This window comes from Chelonia mydas, chromosome 3, assembly GCF_015237465.2.
Source record: "Chelonia mydas isolate rCheMyd1 chromosome 3, rCheMyd1.pri.v2, whole genome shotgun sequence".
Classification (NCBI taxonomy): Eukaryota; Metazoa; Chordata; order Testudines; family Cheloniidae; genus Chelonia; species Chelonia mydas.
The window spans coordinates 102,105,401-102,119,680 of NC_057851.1; the positions used below are offsets into that span (position 1 = coordinate 102,105,401).

Sequence of the window (14,280 nt, forward strand, 5' to 3'; positions counted from 1 at the left end):
TATTTGTGCAGTTGATTATTCCTTCCTAAGTGGAGTACTTTGCATTTGTCCTTATTGAATTTCATACTATTTATTTCAGACCATTTCTACAGTTTGTCAAGATAATTTTGTATTCTGATCCTGTCCTCGAAAGTTTTTGCAACCCCTTCCAGTTTGGTACCATCCGCAAACTTTACAAATGTACTCTCTATGCCATTATCCACTTCATTTCTGAAGATATTGAATAGAACTGGACCCAGGACAGATCCCTGTGTTACCCCATTCGTTTTGCCCTTCCAGCTTGGTTGTGAACCATAGATAACTGCTCTCTGAATACAGTTTTCCAACCAGTTATGCACCCACTTTATAGTAGGTTTGTCTAGGATGTATTTCTCTAGTTTGTTTGAGAAGGTCATGTGAGATGATATCACAAGCCTTACTAAAGTTGAGATATATCCCATGTACTGCTTCCATCCTATCCACAAGTCTTGTTCCCCTCTATTAGATGGGTTTGACATGATTTGTTTCGACAAATCCAAGTTGGCATACAGATTTTGTACACAGTATAACTATCTCAGTTAGGGATATAATTTTTTTTTTACCAGCATAACCCCTAGTGTGGACACAGTTATATCAGTATTGAAGTGCTTATACCACTATAGCTTGTTCCCCTTAAGCACTTCTATACTGATATCATTGCATCCGCACTGGGAGGCAGGGAGGGGAGGGACAACCTTAACTATATTGTTTTTGTCAGTAGACAAGGCCTTAGAAGACAGTAAGGCCCACAACCTGTGTGAGAAAATGGCTTCCCCACTCTGTTGTAAATCTAACCCCTACAAATTATTAGCATTCAAATCTACTTTTGCCTGAATTCCCTGTTATTTCAAAACATGTTTTCATTGTCACCTCTTCATCAGCAACCAGCTGATCACATTTGTAGTGTTTTGTGTCTGATCCCGATACCAGAAACTGAGTCAGTTGCCAACTACTTAAGGCTCACTGGCATCTCTGGCAGGAAAGACTAGACACATTTCCTACCTGCTCAAACTGCAGCCACTTAAAGACACAAGATGGAGAGAAAATTAAATGAGTGAAGAAATAGGAATCATCATTTCAGTAAGCAGAGCCTCATAAGAATACAGTTATGGGATATATTCCCTTGTGTTTCACAGAATGTTCTGCAAAGCACGAAATCTTTTACAAAGGTATATTTGGCTGAGCTGCCATAAAAGAGCAGAGAAGTCACACAAAGCACACAAGGGGTGCTACGTGTCATTAGTGCCAGGGAAAAGACTGTACCTTACATTGACGTAAGGCTTTGAATTCTAAAGGGTACAATAGCACTTTGCAAATTGTGGACCAGATATTCAGATGTGGGTGTTTAAGATGCACCTGCACACCTTTTGGAGACCTGTGGCATGTGAAATATGACCTCTGTATGAGAATGGAACACAGGAATTGCCAGATCAGACCAGTGATCCATCTGGCAGTTCATCCTGTCTCCAGCTATGAGCAGTACAAACAAACATTTCAAGTGAAAGGTGCTATGAATCCAGTAATGAACAGGTATGGAATATGTTTATGGCATACCAAATCATGTGCAGAATTCACCCATCAATGAAATGGGTATATCTGGATGGAGTATCTGAACTCTTCTGAATGTTACTTTCTTTTTTACAATATTCTTTATTATTTGTTTTGTGGGAGTGTTAGAGTACCATTTTCTCCTCTGTTTTCTTTATCAACTTAGTGCTGAGGATGTGTGTCCCAGCACCCAAATTCAGGAGATGTTTTTGTCAAGATAAGTAAAATATGATACTGTTAATATCTTGAATGTACCCAGAGAGGGTTGTATTTCTTGGCAACACCAGGAAATAATGATACTGAGCAACTTGCATCTGATAATCTAAAGGCACTTTACAGACATTAAGCATTACAACATTTCATTATACATTAATGTGGTATATAGTACACTTAACATATATGTATTGTCTAACAAGGTTCAGCTTCTGGATCTTCCTGACTTGTTTGCAGATGTTTTTTTAAAATTGGGGTATCTTGTTGGTAGGGCAAATTATAAATGCATGAAATCAAACTTGTCCATTTCTGTGCTCTGGTGTTGTTTAGAGTTACATCCCATATCGTTTTTAAAGATCCATCTTTTTCTGAGCACAAAGAACACACTCATTTTTCAGGCTGACAGGCAAGTGAATGCTTAGGAGGATACCGACATTTGTATGCTATGGGGGAAACGACACATTTTTCTACAGATGGGTTTTTCCTCTGTACCTGTAAGAGCTGACAGATGATGATCAAAGGATCCTTAGTGCTAAAGCTTAAGTTCCCTGCACTTACCTTCAGTAATGGATGATTTTTGTGTCTGGTGCAAGTGAGCTGCATGGAGGAATCTTTCTCCCAGATGTGGAGTCTACAGTAAATATATCTGGGGGGGAGGTGAGGGAGAGGAAAAACACCAGAGAGATGAAAAGCTATTTAAGCTAAAGGATAATGTTGGCACAGGAACAAATAATCATGAGCAAATTTAGGCTGGTTAGAAGAAGGTTTCTTTCTAGGTGTTGGTAGAGTGCCTTGTTCAATGGGGTTTTGATCCTCTAGACACGAGTGTAGTACAAATAATAATAATATGAAAATATTGTCAGACAAAGGGATCCCTTTAAGCCTCCCCAGTCCTTTTCAAGACCCTCCCTTTTCTGTTTTCCTTCTTGGCAGGGATCTTTTGTGGATTAATTAAAGTTACTGATTGTAAATTTTTAATCTTTATTATATTGATGCCAATGCAAGGACTGGTTTCTAAATTGTTCACTGCTTTCTTTCATATTTATTTGCATGGCTCCTCACTTCCCATAGTATCTGAGTGCTTTACAGTCTTTTTAATGTGTTTATCCTGACACCATCCCTGTTAGGTAAGTTACAGATGGGGCACTAAGTCACAGAGAGACTAAGTGATTTTCCCAAGATGACACAGGAAATCAGTGGCAGGCCAGGGAATTGAACCTGGCTTTCTTAAGTCCCAGGCTAATATCCAAACCACTGAACCATCCTTCCTCTCTGAAAGATGTGTACATATAGAGCAACATAACATCTGCGGTTGCGGTGACTTTCCTTTTTGGGTCAACGGACACAATTTTCCAAGCAGGAAGCAGTCAGCAATTTCATTGCCCTCCCCAACCCTAGTAATTGCTGCTGTGGAAAATGGAAGGAGTTGTGTCTAAAAGAGTATGATGAAGAAAAAGTAATTAGGAAACACAACAGACAATATAAAAACTCAACCACAAACTAGAAATGGTGGATGAAACTAAAGCTCTTGTGCTTCCCCCCCTCTCTGTGTTCAAGGTTTTGCTCTGTATCACGTACACCTCCACATTTGACCTGAATGGAAGTTCAGTGCTAAAGATTGCTGAGGTGAGTGCCCTCCATCCCCCACTAACATTGCTTGTTTTTCTTGACCTGTTGCCACTAACTAGAATGCGCTTTCTATACATAGACTGAGATTGATTTAGTCAAAACAATTGCAGTTATTCTTAATGATTGATATTACCTGTGTTACTGTTTATTAGTCAACATGATTAGCAACCGCAGTGCTGACAGCTGTAGAAATGCACTGGAAGATGCACTTCCTACTCATGGAAATTCTTCTTAGTGGCTGCTGTGTATTACAATATTGTCTGTGTTTAAAACGTTGCATGTTTTGCTTTACCTTTCACAGTAATAACATTTTCTTCTTCAACTTTACAACAACACGTAGGGCTAAATTCATCCCTGGTGAAACTCCACCAAAGTTAATACAGTTATATCAGAGATGAGATTGACCTATAATGTGCGTTGTTAGTGTGTCCCTTATCCCTGATGCCTCCAAGAAAAGGAATTATTACATCCCTAGATTTATTACGTTGTCCTACTGGCATTAATCAGTCTTCCCTTGTCCTCATTACATTTGTCTGGATTAAATTGTAAAAAGGGCTTTGGCAGCTGGAAAATGCACCTGCCGACAGCAGATCTGTTTATAAGTGAGCATTTTCAGACAAGTGCCCTATTTAGTTGCACAGTGAGTTTCAAGCAGTGAGCCTCTCATGTAGCCTGGAAGGAAGAAATGCATAGAAATACTGAGCCCTATTGCATGACAAGGGCTGTTGTGTATATAATATAGTATAAAATTATATTGAATTACACTGCATAGCGTTGAGGGGAATGTATACAAACTCAACATGTATAATACAGCAATGAAAAGGTTTGTATGAAAATGCTTGGAAACCCCATGACATAACACCCCTCTGTTTTTACAGCACTTGTTAGCTGTTCTTTTCAGTAGTGGAGAATAATAATAATTATTGTTTATTATTTTTGCATTGATAATTACAGATGGAGATATCAGTCTGTGTTCTGCTCTTATTTAAAAGGCAGCTTGGGAAGTTGCAAGTGAAATTAGTGAGCGGAGAAAGAAAATGACTAACAATTGCAAGTCAATGTCAGTTTTTCCTTGGTGCGTGAGGAAAAGAAAACCTGATGGAAGTGCCTAGCTTTACCTGGCAGTGGTAGCGTTTTATAAATCTGGGGATGAAATTGATCCTGTTGCTACCTAGAGTGGGGGCGAAGCATGGTAACTAAGAAAACTAGCTGTCTTACGATGGTAACCTAACTGCTAAAACATCACTAATTGACTTTGCAGGCAGACGGATACAAAAATAGGTTTCAGAGTAGCAGCTGTGTTAGTCTGTAGTCGCAAAAAGAAATATCAAAATAGTCTCCATACAAAATGTTAACACTCTCTAAGACAGTCCTAAAAACGTGCCATGTACAGAATACATTATAGTACTCATTTGGGCTGACTTGTGTAACTCATGGTTTCACCCCTCTTGAGTAATGTTAGGAAATCCAAACTCATGAAGAGTAACTTTTTTGTTTTCTGGGGGCTCTGTAGGAGCCTCACTACTTGGGGCTGTAGCAAAGATGTACTGGATCAGCAGCACCTACCTCCTCCCTGCCCATGCAACCCCCCTTTTCAGGCTGTGCTAAACCCTGTTGCCCCAATGCACCATACAGAGGCAAACTTATGGTTCCTTTCCACTGCTGCAGCCTCTCTTTGACAGACTTTCCACTGTGGAGGGCAGGAGCTGGTGAGAATTGAAGGTGAATCTAGCCCAATGTATCTATGAATTGTAGATAGATACAGTAAGATACAATACACATTGGAAAAAGGGTTTAATAGCTCCAGTATTTCAATCTTCGAGCTGCTACTTCAGGTAGTGGAAATCAATTGTCAGTGCTTCATGTTCTTTGTTCCCTGGGGACAAAGACTGTGAGCATTATCTGAAGTCATATTTTCTATTTCTGCTGTGCATTTTCAGATAACGATATGCAAATGACACATGACTGTTTTCTCTTTAAAACACCCTGATAAACGCCAGCTTTGTTTCATGTTAAGTATTGGATCCTGCCATTGTTTAGTGGCTCTGCCATATCCTCACTCTTAAAAGGCCATGTCTACCCTTAAAACTTTTGCCAGCATAGTAAAGTCAATTAGGAGTGTGATTTTTTTTTTTTTTTTTTTACCAGCAAAAGCCCGAGTGTAGATGTGTATATTGGACAAAAACGTTCTTTTGCTGGGTTAGTGCATTTTGTTCAGGGAATCAGTATCCGCTATACCAGCAAAAACCAGAATCAGCTCTGACTACATTAGGAGCATTTGCTAGTATACCTATACAGAAAAGCACCTATAGGCACCTTTGGCTTTGTGATTCTGGCCCATACATGTTACAAAGGCTTTAACATTTGAAGCCCGAGGACTCAGTTCTCCCCTGCATCTGAACTCTTCCCAGTACTGGTGTGGTAACCCTTAGAGGACTGGATATGGCTCCCTGATTCAGCACTGGCCTGGCCCCAGCATCAGCCGCTCGAACTTATTCCAGTGGAGAATTGGCATAGTTTTCTTCTGCCATGTGCCCGTTCTTCCTTCCTTCCCTGATGTGTCCCATACTAGGGTGGAGCTGGTGCTTGAGTCAGCTCTCCTGTCTCTGCTTATCTCTTGCCAATGGGGGTGCCCCGCCAATGGGAATTACCTTCTGGCGAGTTACAGCTAGAACCTGGCCACTTTGATCAGTCCATAATGGAGGCACCCCAAATTAGTGGATAGATCTGAGCATTTTGGCCTTAACCACAGCCTCAGTTTCCCCATCTTTAATCTGGGGGCCATAATGCTTATTAACCTCACTGGAGTTCTGTGAAGGATAAGGAGATAATATTTGTGAAGCACTCTGACCATGAAGAGTGTTGTATAAATGGCTTAAATATTATTAGTGTTGAACCTACAGCCAACCTAGCTATGTCTAACTACAGACAGTACCTTTAATGTTGGTCAGGCCCCTGCATGAAAGGTTATTTCATGCTTTGTGACTTGTTTATCTTCTTTTATCTGTTCCCACCCATGTTCTGGGAGATTGTCTTGTTTAACCCATTGCATTGCTTTGTCTAATCCTTTGTGTTTTGCTTTCTTAGCTGTGTTTTGCATGTCACAAAGCTGGAAGCCCCCAAATGCATGAAATGATCAAAGTGTCCATTGCTCACCTCTTCAGTACCCTGTGCTCTCGCATTTTTGCTGGTGCATCCCCACCAATGACATTTCACAAGGTATCATGCTTGGCTTGCGAGACTGGAGCTCAGCTGAGCAACAGTGCTGCACGTTAACACACAAGGGGCGGGGGAAGAAAAAAGGGGAAATCGATCCTGCTCTTTCCAGAAAGTCAGCCTGCCTTTAAGTTTAGTCTTTCCACAGTTCTTTCAGTACGTTGAATTAGATAAGAATATTACTACTCAAACCCTCACAGCAGACACAGTTCCTGTGACTGGTTCAGCCTCAGCAAGGTCTGAATTGCATGATTGTATGTGGTCAATAGAATTTTGTATTCCTTGCCCACTGGAATTCTTGTGTGGTATATGATGGCAACCTCTGGTCCACGTCTCCTTTAGAAAATGGCAGAAGAGTAAGGATTTTCTTGTGCTGTCAGAGGAGCATAAAGAGGAAATCACACTGGCTCATCAAGATAGCGCATTACACTATCTGTAAACTGAGGCATTTCATATGTATTTCCTTACGCCTCAGTCCTGTAATGGATCTGTATTGGCAGATCCCTGCTCCTCATTGAAGCCAATGATGTGATACACAGTTCTGGGATCTGATCATGAAGGTCTGACTACAGGATTAGAATGTACACTGTTCAGTGTAGGAAGCTGTATTTGTTTAGATGGTTTTCCTGTCATGAAGCACTGTGCACTGTATAAATAACAGTAGTGACAGCTGCATGGCACCTTTTTACACATTTAATCTGCATTGACAGTCTGTGCAGTGTGAGACCTCATGCATCTATGGAATCTTCCTCACACATCTACTAGTTAAGATCATGCTGAATGAAATTCCTCACTTACCTTAGGAAATATAACACACTCAAAGGTCAACAGATGCCCCAAAGGCCAAGATGAACTGTAGGTTCTGTCCATTATCTGATGCAAATGCCTTCAGCTTTATCAGGCTTTAATGTATTGTTAAGATGGGGACACATGCAAACCTGAGAAAGGAAATACTGATTTTGTCTTTATCTTGCCTCTGTCCCATAAGAGGCGCAAAATATCACGGGCTACGTATAGTGTTCTCACAATGCTACACTGGGACATAACAGAGTGACTGGGATGAGAATGGTGCAAGAGCTATAGTTCATATTATTCCAGGGTGTAGCATTTTTGCTCACACAATTTACACTAATCAAGTATATTATATTTCTAACCAAGGAATTCAATCATGCTTTATTGTGCCCAAAATTTAGCACGAGGCAGAAATCCTAAAAGCATTAGCACCTCTTGCATCTGCTGGATATGTCTGTTGAAAGGAGCAGAGATAATAAATTCAAAGGGATTCTGGGATCCTGGGATCTGGTCTTATTCTCCATTCTGTTATATTAAAAGTAATGCACATGGACAGCAGTTCCATTTTAAGCTTACTCCCTGTCCTTCTCCCACAGAAGTTAATGGCAAAGCTCCCTTTGATTTCAGTAGGAATCGGATCAGGCTCTTGATTGTGTTACTGTGTACATATCCGCATTGATTAGTCCATATAATGAGCTAACCACCTTTAAATTTTTGTCTTAAAAGCTGGACTTCCTCCTCATTAGGGAAATACAAGTATCTAAAACAAGAAAATGTTTTTATTCCATCTATGCTCCTATACTTTGAAAAAGGACAACCAGTTAAATTCAAATTTTCTTTAAAAAGATGTCTGTACAGGATATACCAGTTGTATATTAATCTGTGTACATACAGTATATGTAGTGTTGTTCCTTATCTCTCTGACTGGAGGGGTGTTAACAGGCCACTTCACCTTGAAATACGTGTTAACTGCTTATGCGAAACAATCTGTTCCATCTTGTATTTAGCTAAGACACAGAGTACGTTTCCCAGACCTGAAGAAGAGCTCTGTGCCAGCTTGATAGCTTGTCTCTCTCACCAACAGAAGTTGGCCCAATAAAAGATATTACCTCACACACCTTGTGTATCTCTACATACAGCATATGCAGAATGTATGTATTCATTGCCAGGATGACTTTACAGAGGAGTTATAACCCTTCAGAGATGACTGTATGCTAGAAATGCTGACAAATCTGAATGACCGCACCCTGAAGAGTACAACAGGTAGTGTTACGAACCCATGTACATAAAGGCTGACTGAACTTGTATGAATAACTTCACAGCCATAGACAGAATCACAGAGTTCAACATATGCCAGAGTGTGTGGAGTTGCTCCTTTGGATCACAATTTATTAATAAGTTTGTGTTAAACAGTCTGGTTCCAATCCCATGATAGGGATTACAGGAGGTACTAATTACCTCATATCTCAAACCAGAGGCTGCTGAATCAGAAATGACAACACAGTAATTACAAACTCTTCTTGAGATAAACACCACCTAAAAGAAATCTGGTAAAGGACATTGCACTGGGCATAATACCATATCCTCAGCATTCCGTTTCATTTTGATAACTCTCTGCAAAACATTGTCTTTGGGCAGAGTCCAAGAATGGAAAAATTCAATCCTAAAGATGAAAGTTTTCAAAAGTTACGAGCAGCTGAATATGTAGTTAGAATGGAAACTCTGATTCAACGTGAACTATAGCAGTCACTCTCACTATAATAAAACTAAACAGATACAACTTTTTTCCATTTACGGGCACCAAAAGGCTCTTGGACACTGTAATAAACCTAAATTAAAACTATGATTTACAATGAACAATCAAGATGCCTAGTTGCATCCTAGTAGCAGAAACTGCCTGAAAATCCCCAACATATTACTCATACAGAAAACCCACACAAATAACAATTTACGCAAATAACCTAAAAAGAAACAACAAAAACCTTTTTGAGTCTCATATGAGAGGATGATACTGCTTATCCACTAGGGGCAGAATTCCAGAGTAACAGTTCCTGAAGGTTCATTTGGTCCCTGTTGATGTCATGAATACATCACTGGAATTAAACAATAGGGCTAATATTTGAAAGCAACATCCACAGCACAAGCCACTGCCTGGGCATCATAGTTTGACAGGATGGGGAGTGGTTGCCATTTTTGTCTTGCCACGTCAACATGCACAATACTTTAGAAACCTGACAAATTGCATGCTGCTTTTAAACCATATTGTTTTTTGGCTATTTGCATGGCTGAAAAATTTTCTAACACTATTCACTAGTAAATCTGGCTGACTTTCTGCATGAAGAGAGCTTCACTTCCTCCCGAGATGGTCTACAGTTAAATTGTTGTTTATATCTATGTGCTGCTATCTTGTTTCCTCACCAGGTTTGCATTGAGACATATGTATCTAGCTGTCACCAGCGGAGTATTAACACCGCTGTGCGGGCAACCCTCAGCCAAATGTTGAGTGACTTGACTTTACAGTTACGGCAAAAGCAAGAGAATACGGTGAGCCTTCCGGCATCAACAGATGGTTCAGTATTCCATGGCTGTGTCCTTTTTGTGTCTCTGTATGCAGTGTTCTGTGGCTGAGTGCTATGCCTTCTGGTGTTGTTTGAGCATTCCAGCATCAGTCCTGTTTAAAACTGCCTCCTTTTGGGGTTCCGTCTGTACGAATGCCTAACAAATCCTTCAACAGAAACAACTCTTCCCTTCCAGTAGACAGGCTCTACATTTTGATTTGCAGAAAGGCTTCATTCCGATCTCAGATTGTCTTGACTTTGCTTCCTTTTTCTGTTCTTTTATTTTGTGTGTTTATCTTGGTGAAGTCCAGTTGAAATCCTTTTGCCAAAACTTCCTTAAATATTAAATGTTGCCCGTACCAAATAAATTCTTAGCTACAGAAAATATATTTGGGGGGTTTTTTTAATTACAAAATTTAAGCCAAATCCTTTTAAATGTATATCAAATTAAATGATTTGGGCCAGAGGGCTTCTTCACCTGCTGGCTTACTGGCAAAAAATAACTGGTTTCTTTTTATTGCCTTTATTGTGTTATTAAAATCCACAAGAGCTGTTTGCATTAAACTCCAAAGTATTATCTCGATGGAATTATAAGCACCTCTGGGCAAATTTGAAATGACTTTGGCTTCTTGCACTTACGAGCACTTCCTTGCATATTAATGAAGAAATTATTTGCCTTTGTGTGTTTGTTTGGTTTGTTTGCAGATTTTGCAGCTGTCAGTTGTGTAGAGGTTTAATCTTAAAGCAGTTGTGCTAGGTTCAGTAAAATGGAGATCCTTTTTTAAAATTTAAATAGCCAAAATTTAAGTATAGCATTAATCTGAGCAATAACTGTAAAATGTAATGATAGGGTTACTTATACTTAGCCTTTCTCCAAATACAGTGTGCCCAATTTATAAGTAAAAAGATTTTGTTTTCCAAGCTGGCAGGTCTGCAAATTCTGTCTGGATCTGAAAACTGAGTTGATTTACTTCCGCTTTTACATCCTGACTATAATGGAGATTCTGCAAACTGCACTTAGTTCCTGACAATTTTCTGATGATACATCAGTTGAGACAAGAGAATTGACCTTTTTCTTCCATGTGCTGTATGTACCACAGGGAACAATCCTGCACTGGCAGAGAAATGAACTAGATTATCTAAGAGGGCATTTCTAGCTGTATTGCCTCTGTAGTGTTAACCATGATAAAGTATAAAATTTTCAAGAGCACCGAGGTGATTTAAGAATATAAGTCCCATTTTCAAAAGTTACTCAGGTACCTGGGGGTCTGCCCCAATGGCTTTCAATGGGACTTAGGTGTCTAAATCACTTTTGAAAATGGGACTTAGGCACATTTGAAAATTTCTCCTTCAAAATTAGTAAAGTAGGAAAAACAGGTGTGACCGACACCCAAGGAAGTTGTGACTTTACACTTGCTTTTCTGACCTTAATCCCACACTAAGGCTTTTTAAGGTTAGGAACCGAGTACTTTAAAGTGCTGCATATACCTTCAGCACTATTCTTCCACCTGTTCTAATTACAATGTTTCTTTTCCCTCAATAGACAACTGAAAACCATGAAGCCATGCAAGAGTTCAAGAGCCAAGGTATCTACGCCACTTTATTTTATAGTGACTCTTTAAAATCTGATTTTCTTTCTCACTATTCCTTGTATTCGCCTACTGTTGCCAAGACACCCGGTTGCCATAGTGTTTACATCTTCTGCAGAGTCATGCTGCTCCTTTCATTTTCCACTGCTCACACCTTATCGGTATCACCCCACTCATTGTACAAGGGCTCTGGTTACTTTCAGAACTGAGAACTGTCTGCAAAAATCTTCTTGGCTGACAACACCTTTAATTATACCTTCATCTGCACCGTGTGAATGGTGTTCCCTAGAGGAAAGCAATAATTAATTATTACAATATGCTGTCTCTGCAACCTAAGGGCTTCAGTGTTGTGGGCAGGGTTAAAGTGAAGTGGGTTCCCTTCCAAGGTTTGAACAGTGTTCTAAGGACTTTTTCTTCAGAGATTAGGAGAGGTTTGGAGACAGACACACAATTTCTTACCTATTGGGCCAGCCATGTTACATAACTAGCGGATAATTTTAATATTTTTGCAGGTCCTGACAGATAGCTCTGCTAAAGGGGGAGTGCTAATATGCTTCACCTTCATCATGCCACAGCATCAGTTAGTTTCCTAAGGTTTTTCCTAGGCCCTGTTGTTAGGGGGCTAATTCCTTCATCCACTTACTTCCCTGGTCCTTCTCGTATGAAGAGAGAGCAACAATACCCGAAGTCCAAAGGTGCAAACAATTCGATGTTTGTTGGGGTGAACTTCCAGCAAGCATGATTCCAGTTTCCTTCCTTATTGTCCCCCTTCCCAGCTCTGACACCACAGAGCCTGACCTGTGGCCCTGTTCCCATTCCTGCCCTTAGCTAAACATGATTCCAATTTCCCCACCCCCATTCCCTGTTCCCATTTCCCCCCACACACACATCCCCTTCCTGATTGACTGCAGACTATATAGTAAAACTTCAGTTCTGCTTAGCTATACCTTAATCAATCATTTTACTGAAAATCCTAACCAATCCTAACATATTGTAACATGATTATGTAACCAATTATATCCCACCACCTTAATTAGTTTACACCCAGCAAAATTAATTATACATCCAACAGGAACAATCACAGAACCAGACAGAGATTATTCAGACAAACAATAGCAAAGTGGGAACTATAATGACAAAACAATACAGAAGTGAGGATTTCACATCCCAGCTATTGATAAGTGAGTTCTTGCCAGACAGGATGCTATCAAACTAAGTTTCCTTTTACATCTTCTAGGCACTTCCTTTCTCTGGAGGCGATAGGCATTATCAGGACAGGATTTGTATTCCTAACAGCCCAATAGCACCTTATTTCAATGTGACTAGTTTGGAATGTGAGGATGTGACCGGTCGCTTCCCAGCTTATGGCTGCCTCTGCTGCTTAGCCAAAGGCCTTAGCCTAAGAACAGGGCCTCAGACTGTCACAATAAGAGAAGGACCTTACACTGGCAGACAGTGATTTTGATTCTTTCTTTTATACCTCTATAACTAGCCAAGTGATAAGAATACACCTAAATTCTTAGAGTATAGGCCTTTACAGACAGGCCTGAATATCTATATCCTAACACCTGTCTCCACTATATTCTCTGATCGCTAAAGTCTTTATTATTAGGCCCTGATCCCACAATTGGATCTGTGGGGGTGGACCCTTGTGCCCCATGTGGAGCCCATTGACTCCAATGAGACTCCACACAGGCATTACGTTTTGCCCACACAGTTCCATGTACAGGACTGGGGCCTTGGTTGCTACATAGATTTCTGGTGGTTGGAAGGAGCAGCACAGAGACCAACAATAGGAAAAGCCACCAAGATTTTAATAACCCTGATGAATTGTCTCTAGTCAAGTGCCATGCTATTTTTCTTCTTGTCTGAGTTGGAGGAATGGGCCCAAACTTCCATAAATGGATTTAAGCAATTAGTGTTCTCCTCCAAGTTAGTGATGCTACTTTTTCATTTTGTGGGTCACTCCCTCAGAAAGAGATTCTGTAGCAGAATCACTTTCCGTCCCACTACCTTTCCCACAGCATTCTTCTTGTGAATTCTGGTAGCCCATGGTCCACAGTTGAGAACTACAGACCCAAGTCACGGAAGTTGGGTGAGCACTGAAAGATTGGGGGGGGGGGGAGGGGTGGTTGATGGTAAGCAAGCTAAGCATACATAATGCCACTTACCTTTGTCCTTTTTGGAGGTTCAACAGTAGAGTCCCTTTGCGATGATGTTGTGTCTGTCCTCACTGTGCTCTGTGAGAAGCTTCAAGCTGTCATAAAGTAAGTGGGTTATTTAACTATAATTCATATTTGTTACTGCAGATTTTCTTGTGGAATGTCACTTATGAGGGATCGTACTGTCCTCATTCTAGGATAACAAGGCAAACAATTCTTGCACTAAGTTACTTGTCAGAGGTACCTCACCCTCTGTTGGATTGACCATGTTATATTCATTTAGCCCACAATTGTGGTGAGAAATTGATTTATCACCCACATACACAGTTTTACTTTAAAGAAACTCCAGTAAGTGATAGCAACCCTTATTGTAGATAGATTCTATATAGTAACAACACCTTTCAGGAAAATGCTTGCTTTTTTGCTATGCTGTGTATAATGAACACATCCACAGAAGAGAGAGGGAGAAAGACGACAAATAGTATAGCAAGACTAAAATAATGATCTCTTGGAAGGTGTTACTGGTATTCCGTAACCTAAATATTGTGAATATAA

General features: G+C 40.2%; 1 protein-coding gene across 11 annotated transcripts in view; it reads left to right on the top strand.

Moving 5' to 3' along the window:
* ARFGEF3 (ARFGEF family member 3) overlaps nucleotides 1–14,280 on the top strand; it is a 123,491-nt gene that overhangs the window by 45,013 nt on the left and 64,198 nt on the right. For 4 of the 11 annotated variants that reach the window (XM_043543013.1, XM_043543014.1, XM_043543015.1 and 1 more), the window contains exons 5-7: nucleotides 3,337–3,405; nucleotides 11,518–11,560; nucleotides 13,752–13,830. In XM_043543013.1, coding sequence (XP_043398948.1) covers nucleotides 3,337–3,405; nucleotides 11,518–11,560; nucleotides 13,752–13,830 — 191 coding nt within the window. Of the gene's footprint in view, nucleotides 1–3,336; nucleotides 3,406–6,495; nucleotides 6,628–9,837; nucleotides 9,961–11,517; nucleotides 11,561–13,751; nucleotides 13,831–14,280 lie in introns of all 11 variants that reach the window. The other 7 variants (XM_007058073.4, XM_043543011.1, XM_043543012.1 and 4 more) reach the window with 3 other exon arrangements.